The sequence below is a fragment of the Thamnophis sirtalis genome, unplaced genomic scaffold, assembly GCF_051295495.1.
Source record: "Thamnophis sirtalis isolate CommonGarterSnake01/CBP01778 unplaced genomic scaffold, rThaSir2_p1.2 scaffold_13, whole genome shotgun sequence".
NCBI lineage: Eukaryota > Metazoa > Chordata > Lepidosauria > Squamata > Natricidae > Thamnophis > Thamnophis sirtalis.
Window position 1 is genome coordinate 18,370,449 of NW_028261393.1, and position 26,586 is coordinate 18,397,034.

At 41.2% G+C, this 26,586-nt stretch overlaps 2 protein-coding genes across 5 annotated transcripts in view; both read right to left on the reverse strand.

The window, feature by feature from the left end:
- Positions 1 to 937: 937 nt before the first annotated feature.
- PIGV (phosphatidylinositol glycan anchor biosynthesis class V) lies at positions 938 to 15,148 on the reverse strand. 4 transcript variants are annotated; one of them, XM_014076510.2, is made up of 6 exons: positions 15,097 to 15,148; positions 12,201 to 12,369; positions 11,771 to 11,905; positions 9,722 to 9,875; positions 6,008 to 7,168; positions 938 to 2,937 (listed from the first exon to the last, which is right to left on the reverse strand). In XM_014076510.2, exons 4-6 carry the CDS (start codon positions 9,842 to 9,844, stop codon positions 2,635 to 2,637), a joined length of 1,587 nt encoding a protein of 528 aa, XP_013931985.2. In that variant the 5' UTR covers positions 9,845 to 9,875; positions 11,771 to 11,905; positions 12,201 to 12,369; positions 15,097 to 15,148; the 3' UTR covers positions 938 to 2,634. The 4 variants fall into 4 exon arrangements, with proteins under 4 accessions (XP_013931985.2, XP_013931983.2, XP_013931984.2 ...); XM_014076508.2 differs by lacking the exon at positions 15,097 to 15,148 and adding an exon at positions 14,814 to 15,026; XM_014076509.2 differs by lacking the exon at positions 15,097 to 15,148 and adding an exon at positions 13,954 to 14,173.
- A 4,096-nt stretch (positions 15,149 to 19,244) lies between these two features.
- ARID1A (AT-rich interaction domain 1A) overlaps positions 19,245 to 26,586 on the reverse strand; it is an 86,725-nt gene continuing 79,383 nt past the window's right edge. The window contains exons 18-20 of the mRNA XM_087727349.1: positions 24,976 to 25,852; positions 24,294 to 24,424; positions 19,245 to 22,278 (exon numbers count right to left, since the gene is read on the reverse strand). Coding sequence (XP_087583475.1) covers positions 20,557 to 22,278; positions 24,294 to 24,424; positions 24,976 to 25,852 — 2,730 coding nt within the window. The 3' untranslated portion in view covers positions 19,245 to 20,556. The remainder of the gene's footprint in view (positions 22,279 to 24,293; positions 24,425 to 24,975; positions 25,853 to 26,586) is intronic.

Sequence of the window (26,586 nt, forward strand, 5' to 3'; positions counted from 1 at the left end):
AGGCTGCCTCAGACAGGAGACAGTCTCCAGTTCTTTGCAAATATAAAATTAGTGTGCAACTACCTAGACGTGGTTCTGAAGGTGTCCTCAGGCGCCTGCAAAAGTTTCATATGCTTCCTGACAAGATCTGCATTAGCATTAGCTACCGTTTCAGGCTGGCTCTGATGTATAAATAGCTTTCAAATGCAACCTCATGTACAGCACCCTGAGCTCAATATTGATTTTAACTGGAGTGTGCATTAACATATCCAGATTGTGTCTGCTCTATTTAAAAAAAAATGTGGCTTTCCCATCACGGTCTGTTCTGGTCAAAAGCACAGCTTATCAACCTCCCCAGGGCACTCAAGAATAAAATGATGAAATTTAGAACTGTGACAGAAGAATGGTAGAAGGTTGGAACATACCAAATTGTGGGGGAAAAGAAATCAGTGCTTGCAAGGCTGGGAACCACAGAGAAGTTGATCTGGAAATTTATGCCTGAAAGCTTGTTAGCTACAAATCTCAGTTAACCTAAATTGATTCCTAAGAACCAATACAGCTAGACTGTCAGATCCCTAAAAGTGATACTGCCATTCAATTGGGAGGAGGGGGGCTTCGGAGTTAAATCACTAGCTGTACTCGTAACAACTGAGTTTTACTGTCACCGGAAAACTGAAGGTCCCAGCACCTCTGGAGGGATGTTTATGATGGCCATGTGGGATATCTTACTTTAATGTCTAACTAGAGATAGCCATGGGAACGTGTGTTTTATTCGACTCTCAGGGCAGAAGAGTTAAGGAAACATCTTCACACTTGTGTATTGGTCAGAATCTGCATTCGGACAAAGGGGAGGGGTCATTATCAGTGTAATCCCACTTGCATTGCCTAAAGGGTTTCAGATGCTGCTTTGCCTCTAATGGTTTCCATCCTGATTGATTAAAGGTTCCCTTTGAAATAATCCGTTTCAAGAGTCTTTACTTTGTTAAGTTAGGAGAGGAGCCATTACATAGACCCAAAAAGAAAAGAAAAAAATAACTTAAAGATTAAAATAACACTACGGCTAATCTTCAATTTACAACTGCTCAATTTAGCAACTCTTTGAAGTTACAATGGTATTGAAAAAAGTAAATTTACAACCTCACACTTAGAATTATTGCAGCATCCCCAGAGTCACATGATCAAAATCCAGGCACTCGGCAACCAGCATGTATTTATGACAACTGCAGCATCCTGAGGGTCACCTGTTTGTCCCCTGTGACCTTCCCAGCTGGCTCCCTACAAACATAGTCAATGTGGGAAGTTGGATTTGCTTAACAACTGGTAAAAGTATTTAACCACCATGGCAAAAACAGATCATAAAATTGGGCACGACTCATTTAACAACGGCCTTGCTTAGCAACCAAAATTCTGGTCCCCAATTGTGATTGTAAATTGAGGATTGCCTGTACCAAGCTCTAGCCTCCAGAGAGACGAAAGTCAATTTCTGATACAGTGTCAAGATATGAATTCAGATTTTTGCTACATATCAAATAACAGACGTATCACCACTGAAAAGGGAGATTGTAAGCGACTTGTGCAAAAGCCACATTTTGCAAAAGTACACTTTTTAGAGGGTTAGGGTTTTATTTTAAAGCAGCCTTTAGTTATGGACCTCCAGCGGCCAGCAGAGGTGGCAGCAATTGGACAGTGAGGAGGTTGGGGAGGAGGATAAACCAGTCCTGGAGGCTGGGGAAGGCTTGGACGAAGGCTCTGCATTGGAGGCAGAGACAAGGCCAAGCCCGTGTGGCAGTGATCAGGTGCCTCTGGAGCTAGACAGCAGTGAGGCAGAGGAACAGTTGGAGCCTATTCCTAGTGTACGCATGCACAGAGCTGCCAGAAGAAAAGAACAACTAACAAATCAGGGTCGACTTGGGAGTAAAGCCACAGGTGGACGGTGAATGACCCCTCCCATAGGAAATAAAAGGGAAGCGAAAGGGGAATGGGCTTTTGCAGGAAACAATTTGTTTGTCGTTAGATTCGTTTCAGGAGTGTGAAGATCTGTCCATGAATCTGAGAGACTCTGTGCCCAGTCTTTCTTTGCACACACCTCATTTGGAAAATATTTACATGGTAGCTTTCCAAGATAGGTAAGGTCTGTAGTCATAAATGTTCCTTTGAAAGACTGTTTGCCAGGCCTTTGCTAAATGTGAATGAGAGGAATTCACATTTGTTTAGTAAAAGGGCTTTTGCCGGGACCACAAATCTGCCTCGTGCTTTTTGGGGAAACCTAAGTCAGAACACCCTTGGTAGAAGGTTGCAGAATGGCTCTTGACAGAGAAGAAAATACAGAAAAGCACAGGAAGGTGTTGGGTTTTTTGAATGAAATAGATTATTTTGAGGAAGGATATTTTTGAATGTAGCATCACATGTGAGTATTTTACCAGGTATTACATTTTTGCTATTCTCACTGGTTGAGTTTACTGCCACATTCAGATAAATCAATTCTGCGCCTTCAATTGTTAACAGTAAACGTTTACTGTTAACAATTGAAGGCGCAGAATTGATTTATCTGAATGTGGCAGTAAACAGTAAATATACATACATACATACATACATACATACATACATACATACATACATACATACATACATACTGTATACATAGGTTCAAAATGGTTACGTCCAAGGAAAGAAATTACAGTGAAGGACCAACCCCAGTAGCCAGTAGGAAAGTACATATCCCAAAATACATTTTGTGAGAATCCTGCTCTGTTTCCATCTGCTCAGAAGCATCCATACAGGGTTTTCATGTCTACAGCAGGTAGAAAAGAAATTATCCACTGAGAGTTTTTCAGCAAAGGATTTTCTGTGCTTGGATGGGGAGGCTCCATCCTGCAGCAAAGGCTCAGTGTCATAGAGCAGATGAGCACAGAACCAATAAAGGACTGGAGAAGAAGAACCCCAAAACCTGGTAAGTACCTATTAAAGGAAGAGAAAGGAAGAGATTTACATCCATATCCATGTGCTCAAGATGTTTCAAAATAATTCTGTGAAGCATACCTTCATTCCAGCTACCAAATTTTCATAAAAAAATATAAAACATGTTAAGATAATGATGACTTCATAGCTGACCAGCTAGATATATATGCTGGTCTTGTTGTATTCGGGTCTTTTCCCATGTAAGATTGAGATTGTCTTGGCAACGTTTCGGCGAGGTCTCACTCGCCATCTTCAGGCTGGTGTTTTCGGCTTCGTGCTTGTGCAAGTAAGGCGTGGTCAGAGCTGTCTTCTTTCTATAAATCTTGGGGGGGGGGGTTGGAGTGCTGGCTTTGTTGCTGTAAGTGGGTTGATTGGCTGTGTAATTGCATCCTGATTGGGAGATGGAGTTGATGTTTGTAGCTTGGTCGGCTGTTTCGTACATCCTATGTGGCTGAGGTGCTGGCTGTGTGTCCGTTGTTCTTTTGTGTTGTAATGACCTGGGTGGTGGGTGGGGTTCGTTTGTTGACTAGGGTTGGTTTCCAGATTTCTGATAGGTGGGAAGTATCGTCAAGTTTATTCATGTTGTGGGCGTGTTTCTCTATTTTGATGGCTTCCTTAAGAGGAACACCCCCACAACATGAATAAACGTGACAATATAGGCTGGGTCTTTAAGCCCAAAACTCCAGCCTGAAGATGGCGAGTGAAACCTCACCGAAACGTTGCCAAGACAATCTCAATCTTACACGGGAAAAGACCCGAATACAACAAGACCAGCATATCTACACCCGTGAAAGTCTACAAAAACATATATACATACATACATACATACATACATACATACATACATACATACATACATATACATACACATACTACACACACACACGTATGTATATATATGCCTTGTTGATAAAGCACTATTTGTATTTTGCTCCCGGATTGTCTCAAAATAGTAGTCATACTGTGCACACACTGACAAAGCAGATGGACACAAAGGCAAAATTTGCTAGCAGGTTTTCCTGTAATAAAAATCTTATTATATTTAACAATTTATTTGTGTTTATCAATTATTCCAACTGCCTTAGCAATTAGACTTATATACCGCTTCATAGGGCTTTCAGCCCTCTCTAAGCGGTTTACAGAGTCAGCATATTGCCCCCAACAACAATCCGGGTCCTCGTCAGTGTCAGCCAGTTTCTAACCCTACTCACCGTACTGTATACCTAGAACTATTTCAATCGGGTGGATTTATTCTCCGTCAGCTTCCCAATCTCTAATATTAGCCTTACTTCAGAAACTGTGGATAAGAATGACTGAAATATGCATATAAAATTATTTGAATGGCTTTAAAAAAAAACATACACGATTCTTATTAGAGTAGCTGAAAACAATTATGGTCTAATGCAGGGGTGTCCAAATTTGAGAACTTTTAAGACTTGTGGACTTCAACTCTCAGAATTCCCCAGCCAGCTGGCTGGGGAATTCTGGGAGTTGAAGTCCACAAGTCTTAAAGTTCCCAAGTTTGGACACCTCTCGTCTAATGGAATGAATTTTGGACTCCTAAACATATTCAACTGTATGCCATTGAGAACATTATCCAGAATTATGTGATGAAGATGGCTAAGGAGACCACAGGGGTTGCCTCCCTTTTAGGCTCTGAATTTGACATGTCATTTCAGGCCTGTGACTTTTAGCCTAAAAAGATTGTTCACTTCTGATTTATACCACCCCTAATTATTTAAAGATCAATAAACGTATAAAATAGAGTAAACACTTGCCTTGTTGTTATTCCAAAAATTAATACAATATGCATATGAAAGAAAATAACTAAGAAGAAGCTTACAGATAATATGATGGCATTAGCAGAAAGATACTTTCAAATTAAATATAAATAAACTCTCAAATTAAACATTACAGGGCACTGCTCACCAGAACAACTAGACACAAGGGCAGTTTCCCCCCGAATGCCATCTCTCTGCTAAACAACTAATTCCCACAACACTGTCATATTACCTACTAAGACTGTATTACTAATCTTCTCTTCCTACTACCTATCTCTTCCCACTTGTGACTATAACCGTGTTGCTTTTAACTTTATGATTTACATTATTTTGTTTCCTAGTATGTTTTAATTGCTTATTAGTAAGCTATGACCAGTGGTGGTTTCTATTATTTTTACTATTGGTTCGCTCGTGGATGCACGCTTGCTCATCTCTGTTTCAAAGCCGAAGAGCCAGCGCTGTCTGAAGACGTCTCCGTGGTCATGTGGCCAGCATAACTAAACGCGCACGGAACGCTGTTACCTTTCCACGAAAGGTGGCCCGTTAGGAATGTAATTCTAACGGTTGGGTTGGCAATATATAAATCATGTAACAATGCTGTACCTGTTTCTTTAAATCATACTGTAAAATGTGATTGGTTGCTGTTTCCTCAATCGGCCATAAGAGGGAGCCAGAATGACTGTTAGCTCTCTGTTTTGTTAGATGCTGGGCTGATCTGAGTGTTTTGGAAGCTGGCTGTTAGAAAGTGCCGTGAGCTATTGTAAGTTTTGCAACTGTTAGCAAACTTTGTGTATCGGACTGATTATATGATACTGGACTATGTTATTTGGATTATTCCTTAACTGAAAGACATTGATGACTGACTGTCTTATCCGTGTATGACTTGGACTGTTTGATGGACTCTGATATCTCTATTTCCACGAAAGTAAAAGCCTACTTCAACTGCAGTGTCTCTGTATGCTGGTTTGCGTGTTCTCCAACACAACTCTCACAACGCTTCGCTGAATGTACTCGCTCTCCCAACGGGGAGCTTACCTAACAGTCCCTATTTTTCTACTTGCATTTTTTACGTGCTTTCGAACTGCTAGGTTGGCAGAAGCTGGGACAAGCAACGGGAACTCACTCCGTTACGCGGCACTGGGGATTCAAACCGCAGAACTGCTGACCATTTTGATGAACAAGCTCAGTTTCTTAACCACTGAGCCATCATGATAGGAATAAATATATCTGCTCAGGAGTTATACCATTACCCACTACTTGATCAGTGTTCAATATTTAACAAGACTCACCTGGACGTGCATGAAAAAGGTCCCAAACACCAACAGAGCTGCTGCGTGGACAACGTAGACGAATACAGCAGGAGAACCAAAACCCTCTGCTGGCTTGTGTGAGTCATGGTCTTGCGTGCCTGCGCTCTTCCTTCTCACCAGGCCAAGCGTTAGACAGTGCCAGGGATTGGCGGTGACATACCACCAGCTCGCCCAAGAGCCCAACACAATAGCGGGAGAAGCTAGTAGAAAGTTTGGGATCTGTTTGAGTTCAAAGTACCGGAGGAAGCCGACATTCCAGTAGGTGTCTTGTATATAAGTGTAAAGCACGGGAAAGTTCCAGGAGCACCACGGGGGCATCCCGCCCTCTGAAGCTGCAACACGATAGCCCTTGGATTCAGCCAACTGCAACAGCGGCTTCGGAATGGCGTATCCCAGGCCAATGTTGGGATGGCAGAACTTAAGGTAGGCGTAGCATTGAAACAAAGCAAAAGGCAGAGCCACGGAGGCCGACATCAGCACCAAAGCAGCAGCCAGTTTTAGAAACTGGCTTTTCTTTTTCAACACGCTTTCACTTGCTTGAAAGCTGAAAGCGAAGAGTTTTGTCTGGGAGTAGATGAGAAATCCTGCGTTAATTAGCCCGTTGGAACGTACTCCGGTGGCTAACGAAAAGAGGAGGAGGCTAAGCCAAGGATGCCCTTTCTCTAGCCTCCACAAAGCAGCAAACACCAGGAAGGCAAACAGGCTTTCCGAGTAAGCAGCCACCATAAAGACGTTAGCTGGAGTGAGGCAGAAGAGGACGGCCGACAGAAAAGCCCTCCTTCGGCACTGCAGGACTACCAAGCTGAGCTCATAGAGAGTCCCAGAGGCTAAAACAGAAAAAACAGCATTGAGGAGAACTGCAGAGAGGAGCAGGCAGCTCCGGAAGCTGAGAAAGCCTTGGAGAGGCCAGAAGATCAGGCTTGCGACCGCTTTTAGGGCCAGAGGGAACAGGGGGAAGAAGGCACAGTTGTGCTCATACACGTAGCCATGCTCGGCTATGAACAGGAAGTGCTCTGCATCCCAACGGGAGAGGCCTCCCAGGAACCATTCCAGCAGCTGGTCCAAGAACCCGGGGTCAGAGAGGCGGGGAGGAGAGAAGGCGTCTGCGGCATGATCGGGAATCAGGAAATTGAAAAGGGCCTGGGTGGGGGGAAAAAACAGTGGAAAATGGCAACTAAGCAAAGAAAAAGGCATGAAAAGATCTCTCTCGTTACACAATATTATTTTCAAACCATTTATGTACAGAGGTGTTCATAGCCATAAAAAAAGCAATAAATGGAGATGGAATAAGAGCCTCGGTGGTGCAGTGGTCAGAGTGCAGTACTGCAGGCTACTTCTGCTGACTGCCGGCTGCCTGGAATTTGGCAGTTCGAATCCCACCAGGCTCAAGGTTGACTCAGCCTTCCATCCTTCCGAGGTCGGTAAAATGGGGACCCAGATTGGGGGCAAGAGGCTGACTCTGTAAACCGCTTAGAGAGATCTGTAAAAGCACTGTGAAGCGGCATATAAGTCTAAGGGCTATTGCTATATTGCAGATAGTGAGGAAGTGCCATTTTACACTTTTTAGATCTCTGTGTTCAGACCCCATTTGATTGAAATAAGGAAGGCACCCAAACAAAGTCAAACAGGTAGTCCTCAACTTACAACCATTCATTTAGCAACAGATCAAACCGTTTGTTTACAAGAGTACTGAAAAATTTGATCTATGACCAGTCCTCTCACTTACAACCATCACAGCAAACTACAATCATACATTCAAAATTAAGGCACTTGGCAACTGCCATGTATTTGTGACAGTTGCAGTCTTCGAGGGTCCTGTGTTTGTCACTGGCAACAAACCTCCCACCCCCGTTTCTGACAAGTAAAGTCAATCATCATCTTCATTTAACGATACCCCGTCCCCCCAACCCCTTGCGGGGTGGGATCTGGGCAACTGAATGGAGCTAGCAGAGTGTTTTAATGGCCAGATGCCCTTCCTGTCTCCAATGCAGAATTTTGTTCAGCAGATCTATTCTCTGTGCCGAGAGAGAAATATCTACCTCTACCTAGAATTGAACTCACAGCCTCTTGATTGTGAGGCAAAAGCTCCACTTCTAGGCCACCGCACCACTCAACAACGGTGGCAATGAAGGTTGTAAATTCGGTGATGGCTCACTTTACAACCACCTTGCTTAGCAACGGAAATGCTGGTCCCAATTGTGGTCATAAGTCAAGTGCTACCTTTATTTGTATTGTATACGGAGAGACTGTTAAAATAATACCTTATGAAAATAAGGCTGCTTAGACATGCTTGCTCATCATTTGACCATTTTCAACTGAACGTGTTAATCTTCGCATACCAGCATGTGTGTGTGTATTGTAAGTAGTAAATTTCTATTTTTCACAGTGAGGCGTTTATTGTAAAATCAAAGCGCTAGGTTTAATGCATAATTAATCCCTTGAGTCATAGCCATCAAGCATCATCCAAATTAGATCTCCATATGGCTGATTCTCAGGTAAAGCAGACAAAGGGAAACGCTTCTTGCCTTCACTTGCACAAGTGAATTGTGGAGTTCAGTGCAAGATGATGCAACGAAGGCTGTTGACTTCAGTAGCTTTAAGGATGAAATTGTTGTTGTTGTTGCTAGTCATGAGGTTGTGTCCGACCCATCACGACACCATGGACAACGTTCCCCCATGTCTTCCTGCCCTCTACCATCCCCTGGAGTCCATTTAAGCTCACACCAACTGCTTTGGTGACTCCATCCAGCCACCACATTCTCTGCCGTCCCCTTCTTCTTTTGCCCTCCATCATTCCCAGCATCAGGCTCTTCTCCAGTGAATCCTTCTTCCTTCTCATTAGGTGGCCAAAGTCTTTGAGTTTCCTCTTCAGGATCTGACCTTCTAAAGAGCAGTCAGGGTTGATCTCCTCTAGGACTGACCAGTTGGATCGCCTTGCAGTCCAAAGGACTCGCAGGAGTCTTCTCCAGCACCAGAGTTCAAAGACCTCCATTCTTTGGCGTTCAGCCTTCCTTATGGTCCAACCTTCACAGCCATACATTGCAACTGGGAAAACCATAGCCTTGCCAACATAAGCCTTGACTATACGTATATAAGGATGAATAATGACTATCAAAAGGAGGAGCAGCACTTGGGCAGATCTTTATAATTAAGCGTAAATCGAGGACTCTGTAGATTAGCTTTTAATAGGATGGCGCTTCCTGGATTAGCCAATGTGGATTTTTAGGAAACACGCTGACTGAATACTATAGTTATGGCCCCTCTTAATATCATAATATTAGATTTTTTTTCTCAATAATTTAAGCAGCGTTTAAAGCAGTGGTCTCCAACCAAGGCTCTGTGGGCCTGTGTGCGTGTGGGGGGGATTTGGGCCGCAATGAGTGAAGTATGCATATGCACAGCTTCACTTGTGCGAATGATCAACGAGCATGCATGCAGGTCCATTTGCACAAGTGGTGGGCACTTGTGCTCACCAGCCACTTGCACAAGTGGAACTGCGCACACTTGCTCGCCCGCCCACCACTTCTGCAGCCCGGTTCCAAACAGACTGTAGCCATGACCCAGGGGTTGAGGAACCCTGTATCTAAAGAACATCCTGATCTGTGGATGGACAGATAATATTATAATCATATTACTACTTATTATGCAATTATAGATTTATGATCGATTTTTGTTAATTATTTGGGGACTTGCCTGAAGCAGGAGTGTAACAATTCTGCAAAATGCTGCAAAGCAAACCACCTCTTGGTAACGTGTGTTTCTACAGTTCCTTAGTGGCATCCTGGCCTTGAAGCTCGGATCATTGTAAACATCCATGTAGGGTATTTCGGTAAGAAATGTTGAAAGCCTAAAACCAGAAAATAAGATCAATGATATGAAGGCTAGAATTTATTGCCACATTTATAAATTGGGCATTTGTGTCTGGCATTTCAATTTGGCTGCGGTTGGAGAGTTGTGTGAGGCACGACTTCATTGTTGCAGACCTTGGGGCTAGTCCTCCTGGCGATTTGTGTTTGAGAATCCTGATCTAGAGTTATGGCTGGTATATTTTTTCAGAGAATTGCATAAAAACCCATTTACAAAATACAAAGGAAAGGACCTCTTTTGTATAGGCAAGCATTTCTCAAAAACTGATGATTCGATAACCTTTCCTTTAAAAGGAAAAGGAAAGAAAACCTTATGCCAAGCTAAGCCAGGCTAATATGCTCCTTATTTCTAGCCACTTTATTGGTTTTAAGAATAAACTTCCCCAGTTATCAGGAGCGAAGTGAAAAAAAACCCTCTCCTTTAAAATGGAAAGATTAAATGGTTTGAAATTCCCTGCAGTTTAAACTGGCTACCACCAGAGGGAAGCAAATGCCCACTGTGTTCATAGTTCTCCAGTATATCAGTGTTTCTCAATTTTGGCAACTTGCAAGATGTGTGGATTTCAATTCCCAGAATTCCCCACCTAGCTGGTGCGCCTAAGGAATTCTGGAAGTTGAAGTCCACACATCTTCAAGCTGCCCAGGTTGAGAAACACTGCAGTATATTGTTGTGATGATCAAAATGTAAATACTAAATGCTATAGTATAAGACATTTATGCAATTTCTTACTCATGCATTCTGTGACATTCTATTTGATTGGATTCCAGGCATCGAATAAAAACTGCTCTGTTTTTCTAGGTTTTGTAATCTTGTGATTGTACTACTGTTTTTAAATGTTATCTTTTATATTATCCTGTTATCTATGATGATGAAAATATTGAAAACCAGGATTAAAATATTTAAAATAAGTACAGAATAGGAGTGAATAAAACCAAACTACATTGATAGCTTTCAAAATTCAAAACTTTTTAATGAGATTTTCCTTGATTGTTTTTGATAATCTATCATCTACTCAGAAATCAATCTTAATTAAGTCAATAATTTCTGGCAGATGTGTCTAAATCAAGAAAGAAACTCAGAAAAATCATATACAATAATGTAACTTTAATACTCCATAATCTTGCATTCAGTTTTTAAGATCTGCATTTTTTTCTTATTTAAGCAAGTACTGTCCTCTTCCTCAAAACCTGGGAGAAACCACTTTCATTCCTATATATTTTAATCTATCAGTGGCAATAAGACCATTTAGGTACATATAATTGCTCTGAAATATCTAGAAAAGTTTGCCATTATGGTTGCAAAGTTGTACTTGCATGTAAAGCCTCAAAATTCCAGTGTTAGGCTGATATAAAAATGTTTTCAAATCTATTAGGTAATATATCCAAAACCCAAACTGTCAGAATGAGGAATACTTTAAATTCATAACCATATGAATAAAGATGCATACTTTAAACACACATAGAACGGAGATTGGTGATTTGGCTTGCCCAGGTTAAACTTGGCAAATCTAATTGGACCAAAACAAGATCCACACAAGAAATCTATTTCTTTTCTGTCATATAGAGCTTATTCCTGATTTAACCTACTGTATATACACAAACATATACATGCTTATATTATTTAAAGAAGATATTTATGCAATGAGAATAATGACTTATCTAGCTCATTTGAAACCAAGGCAGAAGCTCACCAACAAACCTAGGCAAAACCTCTTAAAATGTTCCAATACTGTACAGTATAAAGTCCATACACCTAATTTCCAACATTCTGCATTCATATACAGAAATGTGAAAACACAAGATAATTTTATGTATGAAAACTAAACCTGAGGACAATATATCTATGTATCTATATCAAAACAGAAACAAAAAATACCTTCAGAAGTGACAGGAATAAACCGTCCCAGCTGCCAAATAGTTATGTTGTTTGCATGGATTTAACTTTTAACATCTATTGTTATTTTACCCCTCATCATACATAATCTTCATCCACGAAGATGATTTCAGGTTTCTGTAAACAGAAAATGGTAATGCTAAGAAAATGATAGTTGTAAGCAAAATACTGTACTTGAAGAGCTGTGTACATCATAAAAAGCAAGACATTGGGCTCATTATAATACATAAACACAGCCTATAAGAGTGTTTTTCAACCCTGACAACTTTAACACATTTAAAATTTGAGAGTGGTCTATATGTCCTCTGACATTGATTTCCTTCATTTACATCTACAAATTTCGGTCAGCCTCAATTCTTCTTGGGCGGCCTCCCCCACCCCCTATACGTTGCTCCTTAAATAGTGCAATTACCTGCTCTGCACAGTTCCCGCCACAAAAGGCAATTCTCCAGCAAAGAACTTCAATTTCATATTAGCTTTTTTTTTTACCAGTAAGGATGAAGATCATTCATTTAGGAATGGTTCAAAAACAAACAAACTGCACCATCATGTTTTTTTTTTTGTTGTTTCTGGGATTCAATCTGAAAAACATGAAAATAAATTTGGTATTTTCAAAAGGAAATCCATGATTGCTTGAAAACACATTTTAAAAGATTACATGGGATTAGACTGACTCTGACTCACTTGACATGCTAAGCAAGTCAGATCATATTTTATGCTTGATTTCATATTATCTAAGCCTTTTAGTACAGACGATAATGCTGGATTTACACCAAGTACAGTATACAATATTGTAAAAGAGGTACCACAAAACAAATGATGCTATTCATTTCTGATCTAACTCTTTTTATTATCAAACTATTGTTGCATTTTTTTAAAATTTATCTAGGAAAATACTGGCATTAATAAGCATTCAATAACATGTTAAAGAAATTGACATGGATCAACAAAAGCCAGCTAACTGTTTTTCTGTAAAAAATATTTTTAAAAAAATGGAATATCTTATTCTGGATTAACATGCCAACATAAACATTGTTTATTATTTATTCAATTTATAAGATGCCTACATCATCGTAACGATTCTAGGCAACATGTAATAAAGTAAGTGAGTGTTTAAAAACAAAGGCAAATGAGAAAACAGTAAGCATAATAACTAAGAAACCACCTTGGGGACCTTACAAAGATAAATACAAACCAACAATCAATCGATCCCAAAAGCAGAATCACAAATCACTCTCTCCAGGACTGCACTGCTTTACACTTTTAATAATTTATTCAGCAAAATAAGAATTGCTCAACAAAAAGTGAAAAAGCCACTATATTTACATAGGAAATATTATGCTAAAAGCTTCACAAAAAGCTGATTAATTGTAGAAGCCACCCCAGAGTCTAAACTGCATCAGACACAGCCGTTTATTTATGCCAATGTTTGATTTTAAAATATGAAACATGAACAGAAGCAGAAATGATAGCCCCTTAGAACTTGACCTTGGATCAGGTTTTAATCTTCCTTTCACACTTCAGTGCAGCAGCTTGCATACATATAGGAAACTGTCACTACTGCATACATTGAATCAGCTGTGAAAAGTGGCACAGGTCAATTCCAATTTTTAAAAAAGGACAATTCTACGAACACTCAGGCAAGCACATTCACTGCAGAGTTTCTTATTTCTAGCAATAAGCTTGTACGGTTTTAAAACTACAGTTTAATTGGTCATTTTAGCAGGTAGGACCAGAGCACACTTTCTAGTATAGGAACAAGTTACCATAAAACATGCCACAAGAGTTTGCATATATACGTTCCTGTTCTATTTAAGCATTCCTGGTTTTAAAAAATGTCAGCAGATCCTGAGGAAGCATGTGATTTAAATGTACTGGATTGCAGATCTAATCTTTGTTACAACCTTCCTCAAGCTCATGCTCTCCACATATCCCAAGTTCTTCTCCCAGCATTTGATCAAGAAGAGCCACTAAAGTTATCATTAATTCTTTGATCAAGAATCCTAGTACACATTCTAGAAGTTGCCATACTGGGAGAGGCTGTATTAAAGGAGTGTTGGGAAACAGAGATGCAAGGCCTTTTTCCTGAGACATCGCACTATTAGATGAACCAAGGTTTTGATGTAAAAGGAAAGGGTTTTTATACTGTCAACTTGTCTACCTACCTAATCAATCATCTTTTCCAACTAGCAATAAGGACCTAAGAAAGTGGTGTTTTCTGTCATTAGGTATTTTCAAAATGCAAATTACATCCTCTTTCATTAAATTCATCCCTCTTATTCTGGTGTATTACTTAGCTCCACCTTTTCTCTAACTCAGAAATGCATCTGAATCTGTCATATTTTCTTCTTTTAAAAAGTGGCAAACCAAAAATAGGAGGAGGGGGATCTGGAAGAGGTTCAAAAAGATATAAAACCTCATTGTTTATATTTATAAATTTGCAAAGAAAAAATTTAACGTCCAACTTTACAAAAACACACCCTATTAAAAATATATATCAAAGGAATTATGTAATTTACTTTGAAAAGACAGTTCAATTTCTGTATTTTCCACATGAATGTGAAAGATCGTGCATTGTGGGATTATTTGTACGGTAAAAGTTAAATAATTCAAATAAAAGACCAAAGTGAGTTTTTGCAAAATAGTCTAGCTTTCTGAAACAAAGGACTGTTTCCTTAGAATAAAGGACATAAGGTCACTGCATGTACCTCCCGGGTATATCTATGAACCCAACAAGCCCTGTGTGCTAACTTAAAACAAAAGTAGATCCATTTGTTTGCAAAATACACTCAGAGCTACTTCACTATATTTTAGTCCAGTGTGTAGTGAATCCTAGCCCTTAGCCTGAATGTCAGTGTCACACAGAAACTCAGGAAAACAATTCACCAGGTTGAATTGTATCTCTGAGCAGGTACCTAAGACTAGGTGGGTGATGAGGCTATCTGGCTGACCTTTGAGCCCAGGTGGGTCAAGGAGTCCGTCCCCTTCCATCAACCCCAAACCCTTTAGCTATAGCTATGCCTACAGGTAAGACGAAGCTATGCTGCATAGCTGGCTGGAGAATTCTGGGAGTTGAAGTCCACAAGTCTTAACGTTGCCATGTTTGGGGACTCCTGGGATAGACCGTAGCAAATAGGAGGGGGCCCATGCGGAGCGGTGCTTCTGCGACCAGAATCGTCCGGGGAAATGTTAACAGTCGAACCCGTCCCCCACTGCCCGTCCCTGCAGGGCGGTGGCGCCGCCGCCCCACGCGGGACTTCAACCACACATCTCTCTCCAACCCCCAACACTACCCTCCGCACACTCACAGGTTCCCCATTCCTCCTACTTCCGGATTTCCGGGTAAGCACGGGGCTCTCGGCGCCTGCGCAGTAACGGAAGGTAGACGCCCTTCCGGCGTGAAAACGCAGAATCATCGATAATAGGAGAGAGAGAGGGGCAAGACGAGTTTCACCATAGAGTTTCTATAGCGGGGGTGTATATATATTTCGACTTTAGTATGTATATAAATATGTGTGTGTATGTGTACAAACACACACACAGAGTTCGACTTTAGTTAACTCATTGACCTTTTAAGTCGCCATAAAACTTTTTACAAGCCAATGGCTTGGAGCTGATAAAGTCGCTGAAGCCTGCTTAGGCGTGAGTCTTCCCTATAAGGACACAAGAAAAGAGTCGGTCTAACCTACAGTAACCTTACGGTGCATTTCTCAATACCTGCTTGCCCTGCGGGAAGTTAACGATGCAGAACGCGCTGAAATTATTTGCGGGGGTAAGGAGGACCTTATGAAAGGAACACCACCTCCCGTCAAGTAATAGGCTTGCCTAGGGATGTGAAGCAAGAGACGCCATATTTATTAAGGGAATCAGGACCGACATTGCCAAGGCCTTTCTGCCGTAGGGCAGAGTGAAACGGTCATCGGCTGGACTAAGTTTCCTTCCGCGGATTTAAATACTGCAGGGGGAATTGTGAATTAGACGCACGTGGCTTTCTTCATCGGCGAATTCAATACAGAAAAGGGTTTATATTGCGTAAACACACAACTAAAATCACTTTTGATGCCCAGCCCTTGTATAGAGTGATAGCACTGGAGCCTGACTTTCAGAGGTTTCTATCATAGTTCCCAGAATTCATGACCATTTGTTGTGTTGTCCAAAACAACTAAAGATGAACAAACATTAAACCTTCTTTAAGCTGCTGCAGGACAAGAGCAGTGATCCCGTTTTTAATTGTGAACTCTCAAAGGTAATAGTAAGGAAAATAGATCTCTTCCCATCACTTAATAAAGTTGGAAGGAGGTCTTCTAGTCCAACCCCCAGCTCAGGCAGGGAACCCTATACTATTTCAGAAAAATGCTTGTCCAATCTCTTTCTAAAAACATTCTACAGTGCAGCTGTGTTCGACCTGCAATTCTTTATTCTTTGGAGCATTTTAAACTACAGTAGGCCTACAGTACTACTTCTCAGTATTTGAAACATGCTTTGTTTCTACAAATTTAGCTATTGCTTTGGTTGACTGTCCAACTACAAGTCATGAATACTGAGACCAATATACATATTCATAAAGATAAAATATCCCCCCCCCCCCAATCCTTTCAAACTAGACTTTTTAAAAAGCTGAATTGACTTTCCTCTGATTGTGAGAGAACTGCTGAAGGTGCTAATGTATAAAACATGGCATTCGGATTTGGGAAACAAATCCATGCTTGTAACTAAGGTTTACCTGCACAAAAACCTTTTGTGTAAAAAAAAATACAGCTATGACATAGTTGATTCATACAGTACTAAAGAGGGTTTTTTTTAACCCTAGTTGAATGAGCATCATCTTCATCCATAAATAATGGTGAAAGTTTCTCCTATGCTAAATATGTAATCTAACCAATTTAACAATTTTCTTTGCACTGTTTCTCAATCTTAGCAACTTTAAGATAATTGAACTTCAACTCCCAGAATTCTGAGTTGTTCACTTAGAACTTGCCAAGGTTGAGAAATATTACAGTGTGTGAATCCAGCTTTTAGAGGAGTCTAAAATGAGCTTTCCCCACCCTGATGCCCTCCAAGGGCTTTTGATTTCAATTCCCATAATTTCCTGTTAGCATGACAGCAGCCAAGCTGGCTAAGAAATTATAAGCACGAAGTTCAATGTACTGTATCTGGAAATCTTCAGGGTGAGGAAGACTGCTTTAAATACTGTTGACTATGGCAAAATCTAGGTATAGATTTATCTAGGTGAATTCAGACCATTGACAAAGAAACCATTGCAGCACTTAATTTCTAGATTTCTATTAAGAATCTAAAAATAGAATCAAGCCAAGGCTCATCTTAGCCCAACGTTTTGTTTCTCACGGCAGCATCAGAGATGAAATGCACATCACATCTGCCATTGTTCCCTTGTAACTACTTGGAAGCATGCTGACTTCTGACCTGAAGCTGAAACTTTGCTGCTGTAAAGCCCTACAAAATTCTCAAAGCCACCCTGAACTGCTGCAATATGTTGATGGAATAAAATCTACCCTATTAGAGCAGTGTTACATACATTCAAATTTCAAATCCTCAGGCAGAAGATAGTGTGCTTCATTAAAGAATAAGCTGCTGACTACAGAAGCATTATATTTTAACTGCCAAGAAGAAAAACTTGACTGACCTTGGGTCCTAACACAGCAATGGTAGCAAGGAGATGGAGGATTTATTCTTCTATTCATTCTACAGAATAGCTTTCTTGAATAAGCCTGAGTCTCTTCATATTGCTTAATTGAAGGTAACATAAAACTACTTTTATGCTCCCAAACATTTTGGGAGAGGCAATCTAAAACAGTGCATAGCTGTAATAGTTAACCAGTTATAATACATCCACGAACATTTCAAATTGGAAAGGAGTCTTGTGAAGCAAATATACTCAGTTTCTCTGAATAGTAGTTCTCCAGGCGCTTCAATGAGGGAAGAGTCCTGATCTGCTTAAATCTTGCTTGTTGAGTGTCCAGAGCATCCTACTTGGCTCCTAGGTTTAACAAGGTTGATGTAGGACCAAAACTAGCAAGAGCGAGAGGGCAGTGTTAGCTTAGTCACTACACAGCCACAAGCATACATAGCCCAATCCATCTTGAATGCTGTTAAAACCGTATCTAGCAGGTGCAAACCATTAAGTCTAAGAAGATTGCTGTGCATGGGTTTTAGCAATAGATTTTAGCAATAAATCACTAATTTGGAACTTCTGCATGTGGTTCTGGTTTTTCCACACCTGACAAGCAAGTAGTCTTTCCTAACCTACCCTTTCCATGTTTTAGATTCTAACTTTTCCCAATCAACCAGCAGTCACTGGTCATGGGAAAAAACCTGGACATTTTAGTTCCAGTTCTACCTAATAGATAAATCAAGGAAATCTTGATTTGAGGATCACTAAATCTGTTCTTCAAATGGTAGCTTCTTAAGCAGAAGATCAAAACTGGGTTGCATGTCAGACATTAAATTGGTTGGACTTACTCCCACTCGTTAGCAGGACTTTTAAGTCACAAATTTTCATACTGAGTTTATGTGAGACTTCCTTATAACTAGCACTGCTGTTCTCTAATGAGTACTTCTTTGCGATAACGATTAAAGTACTTTTGCATTCTGTATTACTTTATTCTGCAACTGTTAATTACTTTATGCAAGTAGTTATAAAAACAGAAGAGGTCTAAAAACATAGCCCATTTTTGACACACAGCTGAGTATTCAGAGTCTTGGGAGGGGGCTTTTTATAGGTGGGGAAACAGTGCAAGTTAATCCTGCTTGGTACACATATGTACCATCAGTTGATTTACCAGTTGGGTGTATAAATCAGCCTTTAACTCTCCTTCCATTTCAAATTGTTTGTCTCTAGGAGCTTGGTAGTCTTGCCAGGAAAATATTGATTTGGCTTTTTCAGTTCACAATTAACAGAGGTCTGCTACTCTTTTGACTTTGCACAATTAAACTGTTACTTATCTGGCAAAAGGTTTTTCCCATGCTCTTGTTAATTTTGCATTAAAGTACCTTATTATTATTATTTCCTACTGAGTCAATATCAAACTATTTCAAATATAGCAAGGCACCAAAAAAAAAAGATACAGACCAGTATTCCATATTGAGTAGGCTAAATAAATTGTCCTAATATTTTCTATACATCCCCCCTACCCTTTTAAGACAGTTGAAGATTGAGTTTTTAAATGGTGAACAATGGACTAGCAACTACTAAGGATCAAGGTATTATATTCAAAGCAACTCTTCCCTGATTTTACAAACAAATCCTAGCCATTTATGTATTCAAATTTTAATTGTGCATTTATTTATGCTAAATAAATAATACATCTTTATACCTTTGAAAATGAGTACTGTTTTAAAAGTATTTTTCCTAGAGAAATATCTGAATTACATCTGGTTGATATTAGGATGCCAAAAAATGGCTTATATGATCATTGAGAATGAAAACCCTCACAAACATCTTACCAAGATTTAATGTACATTTATTCTTAACACGTGGAACATATAGTATAAAGATTTCATACTGAATAAATGATATTCATTAAGCCAAAAAAGGAAAAAGGGAGGAATTTACATCAAGTTTTTAGCTACATCGTCTGAAATACAAATATGCAGAATTCATCACTGAAAAAATTTAATTGTGTTTCTTCATCAGGAACTTCAACTGAACCTAGAACTTTTTCACACCTCGATTAGAAAGGAAAAGAAACAAAAGAAAACAAAAAAACCCCAGGAAAATAAAACTATAAGTTGATTGGCTGCTGAGACAGCAATGACTTTATACACAGACCTGTACAGCATCCTCCAGAGGCAAAAGAAAGGGGGTGGGGGGTGGGAGAAAGAGAGAAAGAGAAAGAAAGTTCTGGCAAGAGATTAAATAATTGGTGTCTCGCTTTTGCAGGTCATCAACTTGTTTAACTCGTCATACTATAAAGGGGTGGCAGGGAGAAGGGGAACAAAACTGCAAGGAATCTGAGGGCATGTGCAATGTACAACATCATATATATATATACACACCTGGCAGCTGTCAGGCTGCAGCTAAAGGTTAAAACCAGTTCTAAGAGGTGATCTCAGGGTTATTCATACAATCAAGGAGGAAGAGAGAAAGAGGTCAGGGTGTTGTAGGTTCACACATGATACTTTGGGGGAAAAGCCTTTTTTTCTCCTCAACATTAACTAAAAACATTTTTAAAAACTACAGTTTGCTGCTGATCCAGCTTTTTTTTTCTTCTTCAATGTGAGACATTATTACAGTATGTTTACAGTTTAAGGTGTACAGTACATGAAGTTCTACACTCTACTGCACAGGCCTCCATTGGACAAGGTCTGTTAACAACTGGTAGCTTCTTGGTTCCTGCAAGATTGTGAATGTACAACGATAAACCACACAAAGAGTTCAGCAGTCACTTTTTGTCCTTCAGAGTTTACCATTTAAAAACAGTTATGAAAGTAGTGCCTGTCGGTGCGTTAACAGGACAAAGTTTTTTTCCCCAAACTCACTGTAAACAACAGCAACTTTGGTTAAAATAAAAAAAGTCTTTTTTTTTAAATGTAGGCAGAACTTTTGTCTCCTTGAACAGGGGGTTAAGGATAGATCTGAAGGGCAGAGGTGAGGGCAGGGGGAATATCTTTTCCCCAAGGTAGAAGCAGGACAGCGCAGGGCAGACAGTGGATTCTGAGGTGGTTTTGCATAAATAAAGGGCAACAATCAGTTTCTAAGTCCTCCATTCACACACACACACACAGGGGGTATAGGCATCCCACGGCTGTCATGATTGGCCAATTAAAAACAGTACATCACAAATAACTTGTGAAACCAATGAGTTCATCAGAGGTGACACGGAGATGTCCAACAGCCGTGATTCGTATAACGTGAACTCCGAGTGGTTCTCGTCCACTTTGGCCAGGGCGAGCAGCGCCCGAGCTGCCCGACGCATCATGTCCACGCTGGTCGGCTCAAAGGGAGGGTTCTGCATGTGCATCAAGCTGGCCTGGCTCTGCTGGAACTGAGTAGCTGCCAGGCTATCCTCCAAAAAGCCCAACAAATTGCCAATGCTGCCCTTCTGCACGGCAATGGCTCTAGCTGCCAAGCTGTCACCCTGTGCCAAGTTGGCCAGTAGTACCACAGCCATCTCCCGACATACGGGATTCTTTCGGTCACTAAGAAAGCGCACCATGGTGCTGTAGAGTTTCTCCAAGCGACTAAAAGGTGGCGTTGCAAGGATCAAATCCACATTGTTGTCCTGGATGCTGAGTTTGCTGAGGGTTTCCAAAACCAGTCTCTGAGGGGAGAGGACGGCGTTAGGCCCAAGGGTTGGAAAAGGGTCTTGGGCTTCTGCTGAAGGACACACCGCCCAATGGAGAAGTCCATCCAGTACAGGCAAACAGATGCTCTCTGGATAGGGAGAAAGGTCCAACTGGCCAGAGATGTTGGCCAGCGTGACCAGAGTGTTTTCACGCAGCATCTCCAGGCAGTCCCACCACCACTCCACTTTGTTGCAGCTCACGCCTTGGTCCTGCTCCTCTTCCTTCTCGTACGTCAGGGGTGCCTGTTTGCGTTCCGGGTGCTTATGGTGCAAGAGAATCAGTTTCCCTAGGATCAACAGCAGGCCAGGATGTTTTGACATCTCAAAGTCATTGCCTGGCACAAACGACAAACTCCTGATGATGTTGGATACACAGACACAGCGTTTAGACAGCGAGTCCTGCCAGTCCAGAAGCGTGCAGAGGGGCGTTTCGTCTTTACTGTGAGGCTCGTCCTCCAAGATTTTAATATTCCGGTGGCTCTGAGCTGGACTAATGCCAAAGGGAAATTTGCTGCTTTCCTTGGTTACCTCCACAGGTTTGACTTCCTCCTCTTCTGCCAAGGAGCCTGGTCGGGCTGACAGCATGTCATCCATAGTAGCTGTTATCCTTTTCTCTGGGGGAGCCTCAGGTGCAGGGGACTCTCCCTCTCGGGTGACAGGGTTGCCCTCGGCTGCAGAGCGTTTTCTCAGAACAGAGTTGCAGGAAGCTCGTTTGTGAGTCAGCAATAACTCCAATTTGCTTTCAAAGTGGGTCTGGATGTGTTCAGTGGTGTCTCCCCCACCAATCCGCCAGTGCAACAGTCCACTCTCAAATTCCTGTACCCGACCGAGCTTATCTGAATAATCTACCACGAATGGATCATTCTTCTGAACTACCTTGACTGGAAGTTTGTCAAATTTACTGACTAGCTTCTCCTCATTGCTTTCTAGAGGTGCTGTGACTTTATTTGCAAAGGCGGCCTCTTCCTCCCCTTCCTCCTCCTCTTCCTCCACCTCGGAGTTAGAATTCTGTGGCTCTTCTTTCTCCACTCCTCCTTCAGGGGAATTTGAAGATTGGCAACACCTTTCAGGATCCAACAGAGTTCTTTGCCCTGGATCACCTACTTCGTATTCCTTCAGGATTCCAAAGATTTCAATGAGGCAACGTCGGAAATATTCCACCAATAGTTCCAACAATCCTGGCAACTGGAAAACAAATAGACATCCGAGCAGGTTAAGAGTAGCACAATATACACAAAGTACAGAAATTTCAAGACTGTTAGATGGCCACCCAAACAACCCCTCTTTTATTTAATTCAAATAGCGTTATTACTACCATTTGAAAATATAAATTCCATTTTCCAGATGACTTTCTAATGCTTCTCTAATTTTCATGTACCTCTCTTTCACAAATGCATCCATTTTGTGGTGTTCACAGCTCACTGAAAATAATCCCATAGTGGGCCTTAATCCTGTCCCAGGTCAGAAAATCCTGTTCTTGCACATTCTGGTGACTTTGTGACTGGCTGTGCACCCACCACTCCCAAAGACTAGAAATTATAACCCCAAAGGAATATCCCATGCCACAAGTCTTGCCCACTGTTGTTCTAAAGAAACTTCACACTCAGATGAATCCTCTTACACAGGGCTGCTGATAGTGCGAGTTGAGAACAATGAGCTAAATGCATCAAGAAATCGGGGTGAAGTAATTTCACACATTCAAGTTAAGCATGAAAAAACACAAAAGCCAGATATTCTGAGTGATGGCTCAGAAAATAGATCAGGTGAATAGTGTTCAATCTGCTTCAACTTACTTCTTTGGAGGTAAAATAAATCTTACATTTATTTATCACTGTTTTATACTGTCCATCTCCCTCACTGAACGATTGTATAATCTAAGAACTAGCACCTACAGGGATTTCTCCTTAAGAGTAGCAGAGCAGATAAACCTAATATAGTAGCACTCTGGAGAATTCAGTCTAGTTTTTATGAATGAACCGGGCTGAACTTCACTGGTTACTCTACAGTAAACTTTGCCTCATTTTTGTTATTTATTCTGAAGTGAATCAAATATCACAACAAATATTTAGAGACTTAGAATCAGGGTGCTTTTCTTAAAAAGAAAATGGCAGGTAAGGAATAATTTCCAAGGAATTTGCTGGATCAATTATACTGAATCTATCATGGTGCAAACTTGTACAGTTCGTTTTGTGAGATGCATTTCAGAAAGTGAAAGCAATGTAACAAATGCCTAGGGATTCTAAGGTGCTTCAAGTTCCTTTGTTCTGCAGACCAGACAGCTGAATGTATATTACCTGGTGTCTTTATATTCTCAGTGCATTCTGAACCAAGATGTTTTGTTTTCAGAAGGCTTTGGGCTGCATTATAACCAGTATTTATAATGATGCCCAGAAAACTTTGAATTCTCTTGACCCATATCAAGGCTAATTTGCTCAGGTTACTTTAATTTGCAGAATTTCTTTCTTTCTAGGTATTAAAAAGCAGCCAGGATAAAAAACTGTATCACAGCTTTCTTCCAAGTAGTGTCAGAAGTAATGGACTGCAGTTCCTACATTTCCAAGTCAGCAAGACACTTAACAATATGAGCTGGGAATTCTAGAATTGCAAAAAACCAGTAGGTAAACAGAACTGATTTATGGTGAACTGGTAACTGAAATTTCTTACTTGTTTCAGCCTGCAAAGGCTAGAAATTTCATTTTAAACCACTCTCAAAATGCTAAGTTTCATCTGATGCTATGCTAGTGCATGAGATATAACTTACATTTGTAGCATGCTTTATAAATTCTGCTAATTATGGTTTATTCAACATGCATTTAAGTAACCCATGGGTGCTAGAATATAGACAGGCAGGAGAGCTCCTTCCCAGAGGGCAAAGAGACAAAGGAGTTGGGAATGACTGGAAGCAGGAAAAAGGCAAGGTCGAACTCTTCCTAATAATCTATATATCTACAGCTATTGCAGATAATTGCTTTAGTAGGGCAAGATACTATTGTAGGCGAGCATCAATCAAGGAAGTACCTCCACACATTGTTCCTGGGTTCTTGACACCATGGCTTTGCATGAAGCCAGTCAATGTTCAGAATGCACACTACCCCCCTCCCCCCCCCAATGTAAGAGGCAGACTCCTGTATCAACTTTCCCATACCTTCTAATCTATTTTTTGACTTTCAAAGCCCTTTTATCAGAAGTTGTCAACCCACCTGGCTGAGGTTGAAGGTCATTATGCTGTTGTCATCATAGAGTAGGATGTTTATGGTATCTAAGGCCCACGTACTTTCAGCCAGTAACCCAGACTTTAGAGACATCATCACTCTCCATGCTTCAGGAGTTCCTGCAGTGTCCAAAACCGAATTTGATACTCATCAGTACCCGAAATAAAATGAAACTATACCAAACCCTGCTTTCCAACTTCTACAAGAAGCTAAAAGAATCTTGCTTCATTGGCTAGACCAATCACACCTGTATGGATAGTCCTCATTTAACAACCATAATTGGGAACAGCAGCTCGGTAATGAAACAAAGTGGTCACTAAAACTAAGTGAAACAGCAACGGTGCTCTGACTTTCAGTTTTCCTTTGCTTTGTAGAATTATGAGGGTTGTAAATGCGAAGACTGACGATAAAGTTACTTTTTCATCGCCATCATAACCGTGAAGTCACTAAACAAGGACTACCTGTACTCACAAGGAATCTTTGTGAACTAATCCCAACATCCACCGAGACCTACTGGGATTCCCACAGCCTGAATCTAGGCACAATAGCCATGAACAGCAATTGTTCAATATAGCCTGTCAGGCTTTGCTAATCCTTCCATTGATAGAATAGTCACCATCACTACTGGTAAGCAGGAAATAACCCTTGTAAGGATAAGCGACTCAATTACCAATATCTTTCATGGTCAGGCGCCGCCTCTGCTTCAGCACTGGTTGTGTAGCTTCCACTGAGCCAGGTGGGAAAGTGATGTCGCGCCGTATCATAGGAGGTTGGACAGCTGCTGGTGTTACGTGTGAAGCTGGAACAGGAGGCCCTGCCTTCTGCATCTTCATTCCCGAATGCAGGAATGGAGATTTACTTGGAGAGGTCCGGTTTTCCACCGGCCTGGGAAGAGGTGCTGGACTAGATACCTGAGGAATGTGATTCTGCATGCTGGGTTGGGCCTGGTAGTTAGGCTGGGGCGGCCTTGTCATTGGGGGCACGGGGGCAGAAGGACCATAAGGAGGCTGGCGGTTGCCATGAGAAGGCCACGGTCCCTCGTGGTTAACTCTCTGATCTGGATGTAGCATTTCTTCGGTTCGGTTCACTCCGTGATAGGCAGACCCCTGGGGCGCAGAGCCAGTGCTCTGCCGATTTGGATAGCTGTAACCCATATCGTTACGCCCTTGCCACATGGTGCCCTGTTGTGGGCCTTCCGGAGTGGACTGTATTGGGCCACCTATCATCTGAGGAGGCATACTTTGCTGCGTACTGGAACCAGGGGGAGCAGAGACCCTCTCTCTGCCAAACTGGAATGGGAACTGGTTCTGAGGCCCAGCAGCAGGCCGGCGATCTGCAGCAGAGTATGTATTCCCAGCATACTGGTTATACATTTCCTGCTGAGGGGAAGGTTGAGCTGTTTGGGGCTGGCTTGTTTGTTGTGTTTGTGCTGGAGGGAGCTGTTGCTGGGCTTGTCCTTGGCCTGTGCTATATGGTACGTTGTATATCTCTCCTTCGTGCCTTTTGGCTGGTGGACCATAGTTGCCATCCATTGTTCTCTTGTAGTTCTGAGGGGGGAAAATGAGAATCATCTATTCACAAGCAGCTCTCGGTCCTACAGTACCAATCATAGCATCCATAAGACATTCTAGAAATGCTTTCATTCCTGCTAGAAGAGCATTCTAGTGAACCATAGGATTATGTCAAGTGATGATACTTGAAAGCCTCAACCTAGATTCTCTCCTTGGGCCAAAATGAACTATTCCTCCCAAAGGGGCACCTGGTTATGAAATCCTCTATGAAGAATGAGAGGAGGTGTATGGGCTGAAGGGTTGGGAGTGACAATTAATAGATTCCAAGGAGACCATCCTAAGCATAAAGCCTCATTTCTGTATCTTCCACATACAATGAAGCCTTTTGGGCTGAAGAGCTGACAAAATCCTCTAAATATAAAAATACAGGAGGGCTGAATTCAGGATAGCACCAAAGTACTTTTGAGATTTATATGGCTTCCTTTGCATATCGGGATAGTTGTAAAATCTTGATCACAGTCTGAGAACTGCTTGCAAATTCTATGATTAAATTATGCTGCTTTGTTTTCGAAACCTTTCCCAACCAGGATACAAGCATACTTGATCTGCTCGGATACTGACAGCCTTTTCCTTATCCATGCGGCTCCAGACAAGAGAAATAATTTATGGCAAAACAAATGTGTGTGGAATTATGGCAGAAACAAGAAAAATCTCCATGGCAAACAGGAAAAAAAACCTTTCAAACAGGAGCTCTGGTAGCAACTTTTCAG

What these genes read in the sequence shown, in the direction of transcription:
- PIGV (XM_014076510.2), bottom strand. Translation starts at nt 9,844, where the DNA reads ATGGATGTTTACAATGATCCGAGCTTCAAGGCCAGGATGCCACTAAGG. An exon ending in TTGTTACACTCCTGCTTCAG is followed by an intron (nt 7,169 to 9,721) that starts GCAAGTCCCCAA and finishes CCCCCCACCCAG; the next exon opens with GCCCTTTTCAATTTCCTGAT. An exon ending in CCTTTTTCATGCACGTCCAG is followed by an intron (nt 2,938 to 6,007) that starts GTGAGTCTTGTT and finishes TTCCTTTAATAG; the next exon opens with GTACTTACCAGGTTTTGGGG.